Raw genomic sequence first — 19,173 nt, forward strand, 5'->3', positions numbered from 1 at the left:
TGTAGTCTGCCAGAGCCTTTGGCTAATTTATTTAGTCCCGAGGTCGGCACATACGAATCCGAGTAACTTTGCCATCCCAGAAACTTTGCTGGGCACACACATATACAATCCAAATGGGATTACAGAAAGGAGCAGGAGAAACTTTCTGTTTGAATTGGCAAAACTAGAATTTGCAGCGGAAAACTTTCTTCGGCTTCAAGGCGAGGTTAGTCGCCTCATTCCTCGGATTTGGATTTTCCCGCATCAAAATGTTAAATATGAAAGCCACTTAACGGAATTTCTACGCCGACTGAAGCCGAAGGCAAATTAAAGTTGTCACATTAGGTAAATGAACGAGAATAGGGGATGTCGGTGGGACGTGTCAGTTGAAAGCCTCGCTCCTTGTTTTAATCTTGAAGATATAACTTTGGCGCCGGCGATGATAAATCATAAGCGAACCGCCCGCCCGAAAAACAAAGGAAAACCCCGGTCGAAAAAACCGCACACAGGCGAATCCAGGACGAAAGGACCAAGGGGACGCACACACAGACAACTGGCAGCCGGAAAAGGGGGCGGGGGGCGGTGTTTTCACAACAATATGTGAATATGTTATTTGTTCTGGGAATTGTGAAAATCTCAACAGGTCCCCGCACTTTGCATATTATTTTTAATACGCAGGACGAGGCATCCATCCAGTGGCTGGGATCCCTGCCAGGTCAGAGTTGGCCAATTTCCTGGCTAGCCACAAGCTTGCCGCCTATTTGGTTACGATACTTGTGTTTGCCAAGACATTAAGGACAAGCCACATTTGACAGGACTTTCCCTCGTTTCTTGTATTAAGGCGGGCAAATATTTACATTAACTAATAGCCTATTGCAATTTAAAGCATGTGCTTGATTAGGTATTTTTAATTTTGAATCATTTTAGGAATCTGCGATGAACATCATAATTATTGATCATGGTAAACTAGCTTTTCCTTTCAAATATTGAAATGAAATGTTTTAAGAAAAGAGTCCCGAATTTAAAGCTATTTATCTAATTTATGGTTTCTAATTTAACTTTTTCCTTTTCTTACAAAACTAAGATTCTTATCTTGTTTTCCCTCCTTTTTAAGCTAACCATCATAAAACTCAGTACTTTGCGTTGCATTCTTTTGATTTCATTGATGTTGTTTTATGAATATTTCAGGCGAAGTCCATTAGAATTATTTGGATGTTCGGCTGGTTGCATTATTCATGAGTGCATGCAAATTGAATTGCGTTGGACACAAAACAGGGGAGAATCCAGTGCGGAAAAACAGGTGGAACAGGAGTTTGCGGATTGCGAATTGGTTGAGGAGCGGCAAGGACCTTGTCTACTGTTGTATCCTTAGACTACCACTACCGCTCACAACTCAGCAATTCCCCGGGTGAACATTCATTCTGATTATGCACACACATCGATATGAATAACACATTCCAATCCATTCGACTCCGTCCCCGAATTCGGAAACTTCATCTTCGAGGAGCAGTTTGGTGGCAGGAAATGGAGCAAAACGGCGAGGATTCAATTAAGCGACCACAATTCAAATGTTGACGTCACAGTTTGGGCCTTATTAAATTATCATTCGATTATGCCATTATGTTTGCCGATTGCCCCTGAATCACCCCAGCTAATGGCACATCCGGCGGAAGTTTAACGATGCCATGACCCCGGGGTTGTTGCCAACTTCTCTTGTTGCCAACTCAACGCAAGAAAACCCTTTTCCGTTTCCTGGAAATTTATCTCCTCCCTTCGCCTTTTAACTGGCGAAAATTCCTCGGTGCTGAAAGTATCTCTCGAATGCGAAATACATATATCTGCCGGAGGTAATGGAGCAGGAGTTGGCATCCCATTAAATGTAACGATTATTATCTCACGTAGCACCATTTTGGGAATTTTAAATATGGAAACTGCTCAAATTGTCCTCGAAATGGGCATCGAAGTGTGTGCAAAAGTGAGTTTGCATTTTTGAACAGGTGGAAAGCATCTTTTGGATGGGGAGAACCTAAGGACATTCGAAATGATGTATGTGAATTCGACGTAAGGAGTTTTATTTTTCAGGGGAGGTATTAATTTTCTATTCTAACTGGCTTTAAGAAGTATTTATAGTATGTATAGAATAGACTAAAATAAATATATCTTTAACTATACTTTTTGTAGCCATAGTTTTTATATATTTTAAACAAGTTTTACCTTTATTTAAGCTCTACTGACAATTCTCAGTAGGGCTCTATTTCCTTGTTACGATTCCTTTTATTGACGTAATCTCAGCTGTCTTTAGTTTTCCACTTTCCTCCAGTCAAGGAAAACTTGAAATTGCTTTTCTTCCTGTGACACTTTTATTTGCTCACTTTGGTGTGGCGACATTTGGCACATTTCAGCCATCAGAAACACCACCCAACCACCCAACCACCCAACCACCAACTTTGCAACCCACCCACATCAATTGCGGCAATTTGCCAATGAATGGACACTTCTAACTGGCAACTTTCATACCAATTCCATGGCCTTGGGGCGGAACTTAGTGACCGCAACCCTTTTTTTTTGTTAGCTCTTCTCCGGGACGTGCCACGTCCTGTGTCCTTTGTCCTGCGTCCGTCACTTTTGTATACCTCTGGGTGTTTATCCGGTGGTCCGAGCGCCAATCAAGCGCAAAACCGTTTTTGACATGTTCGGACGGACGGACACATCGAACGGTTGGACAGGCGCCAAGGCTGACCAACCAACCAGGACCACAAGGATGCCCCAAAAACCAGGACGAGAGCGAGGACCAACCAGCAGCCAGTGGTTAGCAGCGTGCTTTTGTCCGGACAATGACAATTCAATTACAGAAATGGAAATAGCGGCTGGCATAAAAATCAAATAAAACCTTCATAAAGTGCTCCGGATGAGCAAATAAAATCAGTGGGCAATGTCAGTTCGGGTTCGTGATGGTTGCCTTTTTGGGTGCCGGGTGTAGAGCGTTTCCAACTGGAGTTTTGGTTTTGATTAAGACCAGGAACACACACAGAAAAATGGATGTACAAAAATGGTTAAGTATTACTAATTGAAACTTATTCTAACTATCTTAGAATGTAAGTTGTAAGTATAAAACGCAACACTTTTTAATAAGTTTATACATGTTCAGATTTTTATTCTTTTAATTTATTTACGTATTTGAATAATATAATTTTTTTTGTGTGTATGATTGTGCCGCATCGAGTGGCATTTATTGGGCCATCTATGGAGCCAGTTCACTCGACCTCTGAGCTTTTGCGGTCATTTGGCAATTGGCGCCATACGCACGTGCCCTTTTCCCTGGCAGGCTCGTAAAGTTCCCACGCACTGGGAGTTCGAGAATGGAGCACACAGGAAGCGGAAGTGAAAATCGAAATGAATTCAATACCGCTGACCCCTTTGCGGTTCGATTTTGGTGTTGCGGTGACCCCGGATGACACCTAATGCCCTGCAAACTCTCCTGCCAGCGGTTGACACTCTTAAAGTCGTGGAACAAATTGCAGGCGGAGTTTAAGGGGAGGTTGGACCATTGAAAATTCATAGCCAAAAATTTATTCATGGTCTGCCCCACCGACTCTCGGGGCATTAATATTTAAGCAGCGTCGTTCTCGGCCGACCTGCTCCTGCCTGCTTTGGTCCGCCCGCCTCCTCAGCCGACAGATCCTGGCCTGCTCGGGGTCACCTTTTTTTTTTGTTTTTTGTTTCGTGTTTGGCGGCCCTGTCGCAAAGTTTGCGCTTCTGGTCCTGCGCTCCTTTTCACGTGGCTGTCAGTAAAAACGTCTCGAGGACATGAGGGCAGCGTTTTTTATGGGCCAAACTTGGCAGGGCCGATTCAAAGCTGATGCCTATGTGGGCTAGTGCACAGTAACCTGAAGTTTAATAAAAAAACTCATGCTATTACATAGGTACACAATGCTTACTTTAAAGTTAAATTCTTAGCTATAGTAAAAAATTAAAAACTACAACTTTCTTTAAATACTGACATATAATAATTTATTTTTTTATTTTATATTCAATGTTTATATAGTTTCGAACCACTGTGCTGACTTTTCTTCGACAGTTTCCACCCCTCGGCACCTGGCCATGTTGTCTTTGGCTGCCCAATTTGTAACCCTTTAAACCGTCTGACACGCGTATAATGTGACAGAATGTTCCAAACTACACATTAATTTTTGATCAAATGGCTTTCGACTCGTACTTGCACTGCTCCTGGCTCCTGGCTCCTTGCTCCTTGGTCCATGGGCCCTTCCGGAATCCTTGAACGCTTCGAACTGCGAAGGGCTGTCAAATGTCATTGGGAGAGCAAGTGCTGCGGCCCAATGAAGTTAAGTTATCAAGTCGGCGGTTAGCCGCCAAGCTGGAAATTAATGAAATTTTTTACGTTCTTCCCGCCCTGCGGCGATTGGCCGAGGTTGCTGGCCATCGGGCTAACAAAAATTCATTTATTTTCATTTATTGTTTCACATTTCCCCGAGGACAGCGAGACGTTGCAATTACCGCAGAAAAGAAACTCACCCGAAACGCCACGAAAAAATATTCAGCTTCTGTCGCCGAGAAAAGTTTGAAAAATATATATAAACATTTTTTTGTGTTTCCTTTTTCGCGGAGATGGAATTTTATTTACTTTTTACTGCCCAGCCGTGTTCATAATTCTGTTGACTTGTCCCGTGGATTGTAATTTTTACTGCAGGACAAGCGCAAATACATAATTGAATAAGCCCGAGTTCAGGGCAGTTTTCCCCGGGAAAAGGGGTGAATGGGGGAAAAAGGGGGCGGGACAAAAGTTTTAATTCAATTCCTTGTGCGTTGTTAACTTGAGACGTCGACTCTGAAGTTGATTAATTTCGCATTTTTACGCTTGATTATACGACACCCGTGGAAGTTGTGCTTGCTAGTTGCTTCAAGATTTTCTTTTGGGGTTTTCCTCCTTTTTTCGCCTTGAATTTTTCACGCACACACACTCGGCGAGTGAAAGGATGGGAAAAGAGAGGGGAGTCCTGCAAGGAAGGAATCTTTTCGTGGCTGGCAAAAATATGGCGTTGAATCCTTTGGGAAATTTCGATATCACACTTTGTTCAGCGTTCTCGTCATGCCCACAAGTTCATTACACATTCGCCGGAGTCGAAATGAGCAAAAGTAATGGGAAATGCACTGGTCTCTTGGTTGGGGTATTTTTTCCGAGGGGTTGGGGGCCACAGGCAGGTTGATTAACCAGTCTTAGAGGCACAACCCCCAGATACATGTGTGCCATAAAAATCGCAATTATTATCTCCTCCATTCGCTTCTGATTTGCGGAGTCGAATGAAAAGTATCTGTCAGATTTCCTTGATTGCGGATGGATGATTTCGATGTAATTTGCTGATTGTAATTATAAATGTTTAATTATTCACGATACTATTGATCCAGTTGGTGTTCTTTATAATAAATTTGTTCATTGTTTGAGATATAACTTTATAACTTTATCTTTATCAATTTTTTATCTTTGATTGGATTAACCTTGTTCTTTTGCATGAGTTAAAGAACAGTTTATTCCAGATCTCTGCATATCAATAATAACATATCATATTCTATATTTGGTCGGGAGAAAGTTCTATAGTTTTGCGAAGAAAGCAGCAGAACAAAGCGAGACAAAGGCAAACGACACTTGGAAATGTATTCGCAAGAAAGCCGCCGAAAGGGGAACGCCATAAATCAAATGTATCTGCGCATCCAGGTATCTACGTATCTATGTATCCACTTATCTATTGTTGCCGTATGTAAATGCCAGACAATAGTTATGGCTACGCGGGACTTAATTATCAGCGACACTCGATTGGATTCGCTGGCGAATTAGCATATGACAAGGCCAGTTAACAGCTAGCTGGCAAAACAGTTAGTTAAACTCCGCAGATGGAGTCAGAGATGAAGATAGATGCCATGTAATTACCAGAGCGCAGAAGATCGCAAACAAAAAAAAAACCCAAACAATTAAGGGAGAGAATTTTTAAACTATGACTCAAGCGGACTTATGCCTTTGTTTCAGTTTCTAAGTTTAGACATGGGTTTATTGCGGCAATTAGCAGTTATAATATTAGTTTTATGACTACGACTACGATTAGGGGGTAATAATTTAGACTTTACGATTGACTAAGTATAGAAGATCACAAGATCACCTCGAATCGCTGATCCCGACTGATGGGCTCCGCCTTGCTCTTCACCAGATATTTGGCGAACTCCGACTGGGAGCGGAAGGACTTGATGGGGAACTTGCCGAAGCGACCGTTGGTCTTGGACACCACATAGTAGACGGGATAGGGGCCCGGCGTCATCTGGACGGGTAATACTTGACCCTGGACCTCCACCTCCGTCCTCCGGGGCAACAACTCCCCGGATGTCTTAGCGTCCAGGTTTAGCTGCTTCTGCTGCTTGAGTTTCTGCTTGGGAAAGGCTTTTAGTTCGAATTTCAAGGCTGGCTCGCTCGCATCTTCACCACTGGCGGCCACATTCCCGCCCATTAGCTTCGCTGGCCTGGGGCGCCTCTTCCTCATCTGCTTGGAGTCCACATACTGCCGCTGGCTACCTCCAGATCCCGATCCGGATCCCGATCCCGATCCCGTGGGGGGTTTGAGGGTCTGGATCTGGAAGAAGGCCGAGTTCATTTGGCTGCCGGTGTTGTCTTTCTTGGGCGGAAGGTCCTGCGGATGCACGCGGATCACCTTCTGCGTTTGGTTGGCTATGCTGATCACATCCTCCTCGATGTCCGCCGACTCCTCGATGGCCAGGGATACATAGATCAATGATCCCAGGAAGAGGCAGAAGAGCTAAAGGATGCGAAGCAAAACAATGATCAAAATATAAATATATAAATGTTGTATCACTAAGCTAAATTACATTCTTTGTTTATCCTATAGTTAGGATACAAAATATTACTATATGTAGTTAAAAAGTAAGCACAATAAAAACTAATTCACAATTTTCTTTAAAAACAGTGATTGTTTGCAAATTAAAAACCAATTGTTTATCATCCTTCAAACCACAAAACTATTAATGTAATTCCACGATAAAACTCATTAGGTTGAAGCAAAAATACCTTAGACAATAGCGTCATATAAATTTATTTTGCCTACGCCGTGGGCGATCAATCAATTGCCAGCAATTACCATAAGTCGATGATTTCCGAACATCTTGTAAGATCAGTTGGGTAAACAATGTTCCTCCGGCTGCGAAGCTTCTGTGGATTCCGCAACTAGCGACTGGTGTTGGATGCTGCCGTTTGACGACTGAAAACACTGGAGCCCGGCGATCGCTGTAAGCTTTTGAGCTGGGATCCCAGATATACCCCCCACATATATTCCCCCCTCCGCGACACGATCTGTTTATAATGGAGTGTTTGGTGTTTTTTGTGGCGCGCGCTTTTTGTAGAAGCCAGAACAAATAATGAGCCAAAAATTTGTTAGTTTTGTTTCGTCTTTTGTCATTTGTCTGCGCTTGCCTCCTCCATCCCGAAAGATCCCCAAAAAAACCGCACAGTGGGTTGGGGTACAGCAAAAAATATGATTCATTTTCTTGGATAATTCGAGATGGCTTGTCTCCGATTCAATCGTTGATTAATTTGTTTTGACGTCGATCAACTCGGCTTTTACTCCTCCCTCTTTGAAGATGGGTATTGTTTTTAGCATTTAATATATTTTTATCCCCCAGTTAATAATACACAAATCAGGTACATTTACTAGTTGGCTTTACGAAGCAAATATTATAGATAAGAAAGTCGTAAAATTGATTGATTGGTACTTTAAGAATTTATGTTTTAAATAGTAAATTACATGTTGTTATTCTTAGTCTTATTCTTCTCATAATATTTTTGTAAGAAAGGGTAATAGTTAATGTTCCCACTTTAGTTATTAATTACGAATTTATTGCATACATTATCATAATTTAAACTATCCAATAAATCAATAAAAAAATGTTTTCTTCTAATTTGCATTTCTTTCATTCAATTATTTGAACTTATAATTAATTCCAAGAAAGAGTATTCAATAAATAGAAACCTGCGTAATCGCTTTGCTTGAACATCATTAGGCGTGCAGTACTACGTATTGTAATGAAATTATTTATGATAATTGTTAATGCCTCAGTCACTGCACATTGTCGTCCACTCGACGTGTGCAAAAAAAAAAAAACGAATAAGCCGGAGTAATAACAAAATAAAGTTTGCCAGCGAAAACAATTATAATTCAATTGTATTCAGATGGGAGATATGGAAGTCATGAAGCCCATGACTCAATATGATTCTGTTCCTAGTTGAGGTTTCTGGTTTTGGGTCTTGGAACTTGCCGAACAACTCGCGATGAGATTCGAGAGCAGGGAAATAAAGCTTAATGGAATTAGAGATCTTGAACTTAGTGCTCTGGACAAGGTTAACTTTGTGGATTTTAATCTTTTAATTGAAGTTTTGAGTCGAGCTTAAATGAAGTGCTAGAAAAGTCTTCCCAATTGATTTACACACTTGAACAAGTTAATAACTCGCTGATTATGTCACCTGCGTTCGCGATATCTCATTAATATGCACATCGAAATCGGTTTAATGAGAATTCATTGACCCAGTCTGCTTCGCATCGATTCGATTGAATAACTTCATTAATCAAGTAAGAACAAATCAGCGCTGATGGTGATGACGATTATGATAATCATTCGCTGGCTAAAGGGGTCACCGATTTATATTGCCAAAAACTGTGAATCTGTGACTCTGTGATCTATGCATGCGCCAATATAACCATCGTAAAAATTCACTTTGCCATCGATAGTCGAGATGACAAAAACCATTTATAGCTTTCGAACATGAAAGGCAGAGCCAGAGAAAAAAAGAAGCGGAAAGCCAGGGAAATGCAGTCACTCCAGACGGTAATAAAATGCCGAAGGAAAAGCACTGGGACCCAGACAATGGATTCCGTTCTCCATCAATGTCGCGCCATCGATTGTTATTCAAAGCAGCCATAATCTGTGCCAAGAAGTATAGACAAAGTGAATTGGCAGGGAGAAAATGCAGAAGGGTTTAGGACGGGGTCCTTTGGCTTTTTAGTTAGCCAAGTGTTCGGGGAATTGAGATGTAACTCAACAGGTTTTAGCTTTTAAGTCCCTTACTCTCGTCCAAGGGTGATGTGCAGGCATTGCTAATGGATTATTTAAAGTGTCTTTAAAGTTCCACAAATATGTTTATACGAGCGAGTATATCAATGGCGAAAAAGGGGTGTGCACAACAAGGATATCATGTGCCCGAGGCCTTTGTAATTAGATTGCCCGAAAAGGGACCTGATGTGGGTATAGTATATCTTTTACCACCAGAGGTGACCAGCACACAAGACTTGCCCAAACCCTTTCTCTTATTTTGCAGCCAGAGGCTAATGGACACCAAATCCGTGGACATTTGTTTTACTTTTTTGCGGGCAAAGTTTGTCCTTTTTTTTGTGTTGGTTTGTTTTGCGGTCAGCACATAAATTACCTATTAGCTATAGGGATCACATATAATTTACGAGTGGGTAAAGGTTGGCCATAATTACACAGGTGAGAGGATGAGTAGATAAGCTGGCCACAACCCGTTCGCAGAATCTGTATTTTGAAAAAATTAGCTGACTCAAGTAGTTGTTCACTTTTGAGGGTGGCTTTATCCACTTCGGATGGTCGTCTCATCGTCTACTAAGCCCAAGGAGATGCAGAGCATGATTCTCGCTTTTATTACATGACAATTACCCACAATCAGAGGAGCATATGTGAGCCACATTCACACCGCAGTGTGGCACTCGTAAAAAAGAATGGAGCAGCACTTGGCCGGGCCAATAAACGCTGAGTCCTGCCATTCGAAAGTCTCCCCCTCGGAAATTACAAACCCGAAATGGTTATGTCTCCGTCGACTTATCAGCTTTGAAACGAGAACTAGAATGGTTATTTTCGTTGAGAAAGCGGGTGTTAACTACGCAATAACAGTTAAAGAAATCTCTCGTCTTGCCAACAACTTTTCTTATGAAAGAATAAGCTGGGTTTAAAACTAGATATCAAAGGGAAATGTTTAGAAATATGATGAACCCTTTTTTAAGCCCTACTATCAAAACTCCATTTATACATCAGTTATATATATTTATATGCATAATAAAATCTACTTAAAGTTCTTACTTAAAAAAAGGAATTATATGATTAATCGAGGAACATCTACTACTTTTTCGTTTTTACTTAAAATGCTGTCACAAATCCTTTCAATCAAGTTTTAAGCATGAAATGGATTCCTTTACTAATTGTGTGGCATTTTCAACCTAAAAGAATACACATTTAAAGCTCAGAACTTGAGCCAATATTTGTCTTGAATCATCGTAAATTCGTTGCGAAAAATGCTTTTGTTGGCCATTAAAATATTTAAGGGATTGCTGCTGATGGACTGGGCGGTTGGCTTCGCCTCCTCCAAGTTTCCCTCGACTCCACGGCGAGGAAAAGCGGATGGGGTGGCGGAAAATGGTGAGGGGGAAATCCCTGCGTTAGTGTGTGTGTGTGTGTGTGTGCACCTAAATCCCGACAATCGGTGTAGAAGGTGCCCGCCAATGCCGCGATGACTCCGCCCTGAATCGTTTGGGGTTCCAACTTGGAAGTTAGACGAGGTCCTTCACTGCGCAGCTGCGGCAATTTCGCCTCGTCCTGTTGGTGCAAAGCGATTTGGGATGGGGGGCGTAGCCCCAAAATCAGGAGTGGGGGCCACATTCAAGACTGTTTCAATTCCAAAGCGTTTCAAGTTGAAGGAAAAGCGGGGGAGCCGAAAAACGAGGAGAAGTCGGGGAAAGCTGCTCTCCAGTGATTTGAAGAATATGCTGAAAATACTATAATTTCCATTATACTACAGATTTAAAACCGGTTCGGTGCGGACTTCTCTCTACTTGCAGATGCCATTGTAACTTTTATGCGAACAGCACGTACGTATCTGCCAATTAACGCTAATGCAGGAGCCATAATTTCACGCCTTAAAACCAGGTTGAAATCCAGGCGAGAGGTGTGAGTTGGCCAGGCAAATCAACTGGCAAATGGAGCATGTCAATATGGTGGCCTGTCCATCCACATAACACACAGAAACCCCTTCTCGAAAGTGGGAATCCCATAAAAACTGGTATGTGCACATGCACATTCGGTTTGGCAAGGTGCTGATTATGGCCTTTGATATGCAAATGAACCGGTTTTAGAGCCCTCCTGCTTTTACCTGCTTGGCATTAGCACTCCGCAGGGCCGAAACAAATGGCGCTAATGATGGGGCAAGATGACACCTTGTGGCACGTATCATGGCCACTCACATGGCCAACTAAAGACTCGGCCATATCCGAACCCCGAAAAGGGTTCTTAACGGCCGCTTCAACCCCAATTAGACTCATTAGGCAAACTGGCATTACAATGGATACCACTCGCACTCCCCCTAAATAATCTTTACTTTGAGGTGCGAAACGTGGGCGCTGACTTTCGAGTGATTTACGACACAAATTACCGGCTTAAATGGACAAACATGCCTAGTTTTAATCATCGGCAGGCGGATGTGTCCATTAACGGGGCGGGCAGCACTATAAAGCAGTCGAGGTCCCCGCTGGGATCCCCGAATGGGCATTAACCATGTGCGACATAAATTAATTAACCTTTTCTCACATTCCCTTCACGCATTGTTAACCAACATGTTTATGCAAAACTATCGTCCTCGTTTTCGGGATATAAAGGCCTGAAAATATATCTCTGTGGGGTGGTATTAGCCAGGGGTCGTATAATTTCCATAAAACTTACACTTAGTTCTATAAGTAACGCTCAAATCCTGTCATCAGTGTGAAGATAATTAGTATTATCATTTTTAACTATACTTGACGAAGGGTAAAAGATTTTTCTGTAAAAAAAATGATTGTAACAAGAAACATAAGAATCCTTTTTGCGTGTGTTTTTTATACATTTTAAATATTTGATTTTTATTTCATTGCCAGCATACTACAAACTGTGAAGAATCTTTGCATACTTTTAGCGATAAAGCAATTTTTTTTTTTTTTTTTTTTTTTTTTTTACTTTTATAAATGTGGAAATTTATTCAGTGATTAGCGCACTGTTACCAAATTGGCAGCTTAATCTAATCTTTATATACAATATAATACAAAACTATGTCTAAAATGTAATTAGGGCAGGAAGTAAGTTAAAGTTTTTTTTTTTTTTTTTTTTAAATAATAATGTGGGTGGTCAATTTGCTAAGTCAAAATCCGGTCCGGTAGGTCTTGAGGGTGATTCCGTTTGAGTCTTCTTTTGACTCGGTTGCTGGGATTGGTGCTGTTAATAGCAGCGGAGCCAAGTATAAAGCAATTGAAATCGCATAATTGTATAGAGTAAATGCAAAAATTATTAATCTTTCAATTCATGCAGTCTTAATAGTGTTTAAAATTCATAAGATTTTTCTTATATGGGTCAAAATGAAACTATTGCCCTGCCCGCTTATCCCACTTTTGGTTATTAGAGGAAGTGCTCGAAATAAATACGCATAAAAATTCAACGAATTGGGTGAGAAACAACTCGACGGGGACAAGGGCCATACTGCCAAGTTGCTTAGAAATGGGCCTCCCGGGAAATTATAAATATATATGCCTTTCGAAAAAAGAAGACCAGTGAAAATAAAAAAAAGTTCAACACGCAAAATATTTAAAACCTTAGAGGATGGCGGCTGGAAGGGGGCTGTTTGGAAAAGTTGCGCCTAATTGTAAACGGCCCGGCAACGGATGACACTTTATGAGTACTCTGCGTCCGGAGTTGAAAGTTGAAAACGTACTCTGCACTCCGTGAAATTGAATTAAACCAGGCCGAGGAGCGGAGGTCAGTGGGATGAGTGGGTGGGGGGTCATTGCAATCCGGCCGGAGTTCAAAATGTTTTCCTCGCCCAGGGCGCCAGGAACACGGGACTTAAGCGGCATTAATTATGACACCGAGGAGTGGGGAAAAATGGGGGAAAAGCAGACCGAGCCCATATGCATGCCCCATCCACACTGCACACTGTCAACCTGGCAAAATTTAATTGACCAACCGGTAAGTAGGGGTAGAGAACTGGCCGAAAAGGCCGAAAAGGGCCAAGAGTGCTTGCCACAACTGACACAGTGAACGGGTGCTGGGAAATCGCATGAAATCGGGTTGGAGATCGGGTGGAAAATGCAATCGCACAATGATAATTCCATTGCCAGGATACAACTACCTATTCCCCATTCCCGATTACCAATTCCAATCCTTTTTTACCGGTGTGTTGGGTCCCACCTGGGAGAGCACATTAAATAATTACCGCAAATGGGCTTGGCGATAATTTTTGCACCAAAGACCCGCCGCAATAACAACAACAAACGGTGAACGGTCGGCTGGAAAATAAAAATGTAATTGTAATTGCGAAAACAATAAACAAATGTGCCGAGCCAAAGGACTGCATCCATAGTTGCACTCGGGGAATACACATTCTGTGGACATTATGAAAAATTTAACCAGAGGAGGGATGGTACTCTATTGGCTATCTTGCGATTCAATGAGTTCTCTATTTAATAAATAGGTTTTAAATGTAAACATATAAAAGATAAAATAGATAAGAATAAGACAGTATGCATTTTTTAATTGCGCAATATATTTATTTAAATATTTGTATGACACTTGCAATTTAAAGAACTCATTAAATGTTTTTTGAATGTATCTTTAAAAAAGCTTTGTTTACCTGTACAGTTTAATAGTTATATTATGTTAGTGTTGATATGACAGTTTATTTTTTTTTGTAGTTTTATTTAGCCAGTAAATATCCTTAACCTTACCCCATTATACCCTGATTCACCTGCTGTTTAGGGTATTAAAAATTGTATTTAATTAACGCCACCGGCTGCGCTTCGATTCAGTTGCATTCCTGTGTGGCTTTCAGGCATTCTGGATGGAGTTTGCAGTGCGGATTGCGGGGAGATGGAAGGATGGAAGGATCGGGGTCGTGGTTGTCCATTTAATTTGCATCCTGCGCCAGTTCATCGAACAATCGTTTTAAAGCGGGCCAACAACCCCTTCAAATGACAATTCGCTCCCAGGCGGGCACTTCTTTCGAGGACCTGAATTATCCATCGCCAACTCCCAAGGCGTTCCTTACGCACTGGCTACTTAAATATTCATGTCCAAGGATGCTTTCTTCGCCCGAAACCCTTTCGCACCTACCATCATTTACCAATTAGTTAATTTTTACGGCAGCTAGCTGAGAAATCTTTCGAACAGCGAGTACAAGTGTCTTTTAATTTCTTATTAGCGGTTTATTATCCCCGCGGACATTTGGGCCATTAATATGCAGAGAGGCCCAGGCGGCAACGCGGCCGAAATCATTAATTTTAATGAGCCCAGCAGCCAGTGAGCCAGTGAAAGTGGCCCGAAAAGGATTATGTTGCTTGAGCATTCGGTTAATTACTTAATAATTTGGGCAGGTGTTATTTTTGGAAAGTCAATTCGTAGGGCGCCCAGAGACTGGGCCAAAGTAATTGGATGCTGTGAAAGTAATTAGAAGTTTGGGGAATTTAAGAAGAAAGTTTTTGATTTGTTTGAGGAAAGCTTTGCAGAGAAATTAGCATTGAAATAATAATTTTAAAATCAGTTTTTGTTAGTAAAAGTTTAAAACTGCATTTGAAATCCAATTTAAATTCATAATTATTGCCAGACAGCTAAAAATCCTTTTAGAGAAATTCCTCTTTTAGCTGGTTTCAATCAACTAAGTATCCCCACAAATCGTTTTTCCCCAAATCGAATCGAAAGTGCAGCCTTCGAGATCGGGCCAAACTCGTTCCACTCCAGTCAATTTGAGTGCTGATCACGACCAGAAAACCAGAGGGTTAAGGGGTTTCGAGGGGTTAAGCGAGGTGGGATCAAACCGAGGGACAGAAAGCGAGTGGAACATTAATCCGTAATTTGCTGCCTGTGAAGTCGGGCGACTAAGTAATAATTTTTAATAGGAAGCCAATGCCATAAATGGTCAATAGTTGCCACTCAGTTTTTGTGGCTGTCTCGCCTTACTTCTTTTAACTTATTTTTATTTTTTTTTTTTTTTGGTGTGTCTGGTGATTTAAGCCTGATCCCTGACAAAAGACGGGAACTGATTTTGGCTTTGATGGAATGCCAAAATCGATTCGGAAATTCGCGGCACGTGCAGATCGGAGGAGATCTTTCAGCTGAAGTCGTCTGAAGTCGCCTAAGACATATAGATTCTTCGTGGTAACGTAATTTATGAACTTTAATTGTTGGCTTTTATAGAAATGGATTGGCCAGCAGCTATAAAGCATTAACAGTTAGAGAAGCCGGCGACACTTTTAATTGATTTTCTACCCTTTTGATTTAATTTATGAACTGTTCGCCATATTCGGCGGCCCGCTGGCCGGTTAAACATTTAATCAATGTTCGAGTATCTCAAATCTGCACTTGCCAGCCAGTCGGCCTCTCGGCCAGTTGGTTATAAATATTTATAAGTCTGCCCAGCCAAAGCTAATGACAAAGTGATAAGGACAATTAAGGAGAAAGCAGCTGCTGCTCCACAGGGCCAGTTCACCACTGAAATGTGTCACCAGGATGGAGACTGAAGATGAGATCGTGCGAACAATCCTTGGTTATATAATATCATATAAATTTCAAGATTTATTAATTTAAATTATTTTAAATTTTATTACAATTTTCTTACCCACAACATAAGACATTTAAAGTTTAATTAAGTTATCAAGTTAGAGTTTACCCTGTTGTGATTTTTGTTGACACTTTGTTAGCATTAGAAAGAATCTTGCTTTAAACTCGATTAAAATTTAAGTAAATATCTTTATAGTTTATTCATTTTAGGCCACCCTTCGTGTCACGTTATCATTTCTAACCAATGTTAGCCCGTTCATCAGCGATCAACTTGTAAACACGAGGAACAAACTGCTGGCTGTAAAATATTGCTGCATTTTTGATCACTTGTCATCCCTGCATGATGGACGATCTTCGCAGAACGGAGCACCTCGCATTGGTGGACCTGGTTAGCAGCTCCTCTCCGCGATTCCTAAAGTCCCTTTGCCAGAAAGTACACACACTCCAGAACAGCTCCAGAGCTCCACTTTGGCAGTTGCAGTCGGAGGCGAATTCCGCAGAACCTGTTGACAACACTTGTGCGACAAGCGAAACGATCTCGCTTTTTGCCTCCGCTATTTATTATGTTTACTAGTGCCTCCTCGATGCGATTCGATTCGATTCAAGTCGATTTGATGGTGCTGGAAAAAAGTGCTGGCCAAGGTGTCGATATCGCACAATGATTTTAATGATGGGATCGAACCGAACCGCAGCACTGGAGGCACAAAAAAACATTGGGACGCTGCAGCAAATCGCTGAGATGCCAATGCTGATAATCAATAATTTTTATATTTTTGCCACATCGCCGGTCGGCTTTGCAATCCCAGCTCAAAGGAGGACGGATGCAAGGAGAACGGATACTCACCCCCTGAACATCCGAAAGGACATGACAATAATCCTTAATTACAGCTCACCCAGAGCCAGCGAAATTCGACTCATAATTGGAGTTCAATGATTCAACCACAATTGTCGGCAGATTTCAGCGAGGGGGAGATTTAAAGTGCTTCCTTTTCAATTGTGCTCAGGAAATTGATGAATTATGGTGAAATAAAACGAATATTGCAGGGAAAATTTCACACATATTTTCATTCTCAGTTTTATTGGTTTTAAATAGTTTCTATAAAACCAAAATCTAGATAAAGCTGCTTTGGAGAGTGGGATCTATTATAAGTATGCACTTGTTTAAAGGGTTTCTCACTTCATAAATAAATCAATATAATTTCGATACTGTATGTGGTCTTTTAATGCTTCAAAAGTTTGAATTGCTTTTAGAAAACTATTTCCTGATAAGAATTTCATAAGTTCTCATGGTAAAAAACATTATAACCTGCCAATCTCCAAATGTTAGAGCTCCTTTCCACTTCGCAGAGACCTTTGATTTCTTGATTTAGTATTCCGTATGCAAAACAAATTGACAGCCGAAGCGAGATTTCCTTTCAAGGACTTGGCGATGTTCGATAGTGTCAAGTGGAAGGCAGGTCTCCTGTGGCTGCGACGGGGTTAACTTAACCCCAAACAGCTGCAATCCCACATATTCTTTTATTAATGCCGAAAAAGAGCATTGGTACATTTTTACGTGGAAAAGTGCCAGCAATTCCATCAAAGCTCAACCCTTTGAGTGTTGAATTTTCCTGTCACGTCAACAAAGCTTCCCTTCTCCATCGCCAGATTTCCACAGGTTTTCCCCGCCGGAATGAAAACATCGAAATCGCATTCAACTGATTAGGTTCGAGGTGTCTGGAGTGGAAATTGGCAAATTCCACTGGTAACTGGTAATGGTGATTGCCAAACCGCTTACGACATTGACTTCGAGTGCACACACATGGTGAAATCAATGTCGGCAATTAAAACCTGGCCCAAAGATTCGTAACTGAAGGGGAAAAGGATATTCGAGCGATTTCTGGAAAGACAATTTGATGTGCAATAAAAATGTTGAATCTACAATCGGAAAATGCGAAAATGCGAAAAGGAGACCCCCAGGAAGTGGCAGTTGCGAAATTGGATTTCTGACCCTTTGGCTAGCCATGTGTGAAGGTCCTTTGGCCATTTCTATTTGCATCTAATACATAAACATAATGCGTTAATTTCAAAGGAACTTGGCAAGGAGAAAAAAATGTATGCAAACAAACGAAAATTTTTCCTTTTTTTTTTTCTGTATTTTGTGGGTGGTAATCAAATTTGCGATGTTGTTTTTTTTTCTTTCGCCTGCCACATCTTACTGAATTGCTTGGCTGGGAAATTCCCAAAGGACTTGGAGGGGTGACCGCAGGACAGGACACAGGACATGAGCGATACAAATAAACAAATGATGTAAATTTCATTTTCCAGGACTTTGCATTGCTCAAATATGAAAATATGAAAAGCCAGGCCCTTAAATAAATTACACGAAATTTATTTCGCAGTCGAAGGAAATTCAGCAGACGACTGAAACTATTTTTTGGGGGGTTGGGAATGCCTTTTTTTGGGGGGAAATATTAGATTCATCAAAGTTCAGGAGATTTGCATTTATTTCACATTTGTCAGGGAGCAGCTGCCTTGAAAGGGTCTTAAATGTCAGCCTCATCATCGGACTGCCGGTGCAGACATTAAAAACCACTTTCCCGTAGCCGGAAAATCCTCAAACTGATTGGCATTAGCCAAATATATATGGAATGAAAAATGTCAAATAATACCGAGATTCACGCACAAAATGTCAATTTCAATTTGAGGCTGTGAATGAAATGAATGATTCGGTTTTAATTCCGCTGGAACGTAACAGCAGCAGGTTGAGCTGGGATTTTCCGGGTGGTGTTTCTTGGCTTTTCCCCAAAATCCCCGCCCAAAAGTTGAGTTCCCTTTTGCCTGCCATAAAATGCGATAAATTAGCATATTAATAGCTTCGATAGCGTTAGTTGTTCGACTTGAAAGTCAGCAGATCACACGCACATACTCATCCGCACAGGACACTCGCGGGTGCCATAAAAAATTCACACAACAGCAATTCTGCAGCTCAGATCCCAGCGATTAAAATTATGCAAACGCATTATATGGTGCCTGCATTTCGGAAATAGGAGGGGAAGGCATCTATCTAGGGAGCCATGGGCCGTAAACACTCAATATTCGTTGCCGCAGGAAAAGATTCTCTTCGAAAGTAAATTGCCTAGACGGTCTCTATGCAAATGCGGAAATCGCACGGAGCACTTAAAACAAATCCTGATAGAGTCATCTGGGGCAGGAGGAAACCTATTATAAGTGTTCCGCTCTTAGAGGTTCATAAATCAAATACTAGATTGGCTTCGGATACGGCAAGTGGCTCTCATACTTATAAAGTATTAATTGCCTTATGACACTTTTCTGGGAAAAAAAGAATTTTGTAAAGATTGTCGAGAGCTATAAATGAAGCAAAAAAGTCATTTAAAATTTAATTTAATCAAAGCTGTTATAGCTAAATAGACCCTTGGGGCTTTTAAAAAAAATCTAACATAAACAGGGGTCAAAATTTCGACCATCGGAAAATGAAAAACTTTGAATGCAGTTTTATCAAGGATGCAATTGCAAACGTTTAGAGGTATGCCACTTTGG

The 19,173-nt window shown here is 41.2% G+C and overlaps 1 protein-coding gene across 2 annotated transcripts; it reads right to left on the reverse strand.

Moving 5' to 3' along the window:
* Positions 1–6,015: 6,015 nt before the first annotated feature.
* On the reverse strand, positions 6,016–7,304 carry LOC108086642. Of its 2 annotated transcripts, XM_017183619.2 has the most exons (3): positions 7,137–7,304; positions 6,467–6,797; positions 6,249–6,410 (listed from the first exon to the last, which is right to left on the reverse strand). In XM_017183619.2, exons 1-3 carry the CDS (start codon positions 7,158–7,160, stop codon positions 6,373–6,375), a joined length of 393 nt encoding a protein of 130 aa, XP_017039108.1. In that variant the 5' UTR covers positions 7,161–7,304; the 3' UTR covers positions 6,249–6,372. The 2 variants fall into 2 exon arrangements, with proteins under 2 accessions (XP_017039107.1, XP_017039108.1); XM_017183618.2 differs by having other exon boundaries at positions 6,016–6,797; positions 7,137–7,303.
* Positions 7,305–19,173: the final 11,869 nt, after the last annotated feature.

This window comes from Drosophila ficusphila, unplaced genomic scaffold (assembly GCF_018152265.1).
Source record: "Drosophila ficusphila isolate 14025-0441.05 unplaced genomic scaffold, ASM1815226v1 contig_414, whole genome shotgun sequence".
Taxonomy (NCBI): Eukaryota; Metazoa; Arthropoda; class Insecta; order Diptera; family Drosophilidae; genus Drosophila; species Drosophila ficusphila.

Excerpts from the sequence above, each read along its gene's own strand:
- LOC108086642 (XM_017183618.2), bottom strand. The coding sequence starts at position 7,160 with ATGTTCGGAAATCATCGACTTATG. Across the intron at positions 6,798-7,136 it reads TCGGAAATCATCGACTTATG|CTCTTCTGCCTCTTCCTGGG; the intron begins GTAATTGCTGGC and ends CGCATCCTTTAG.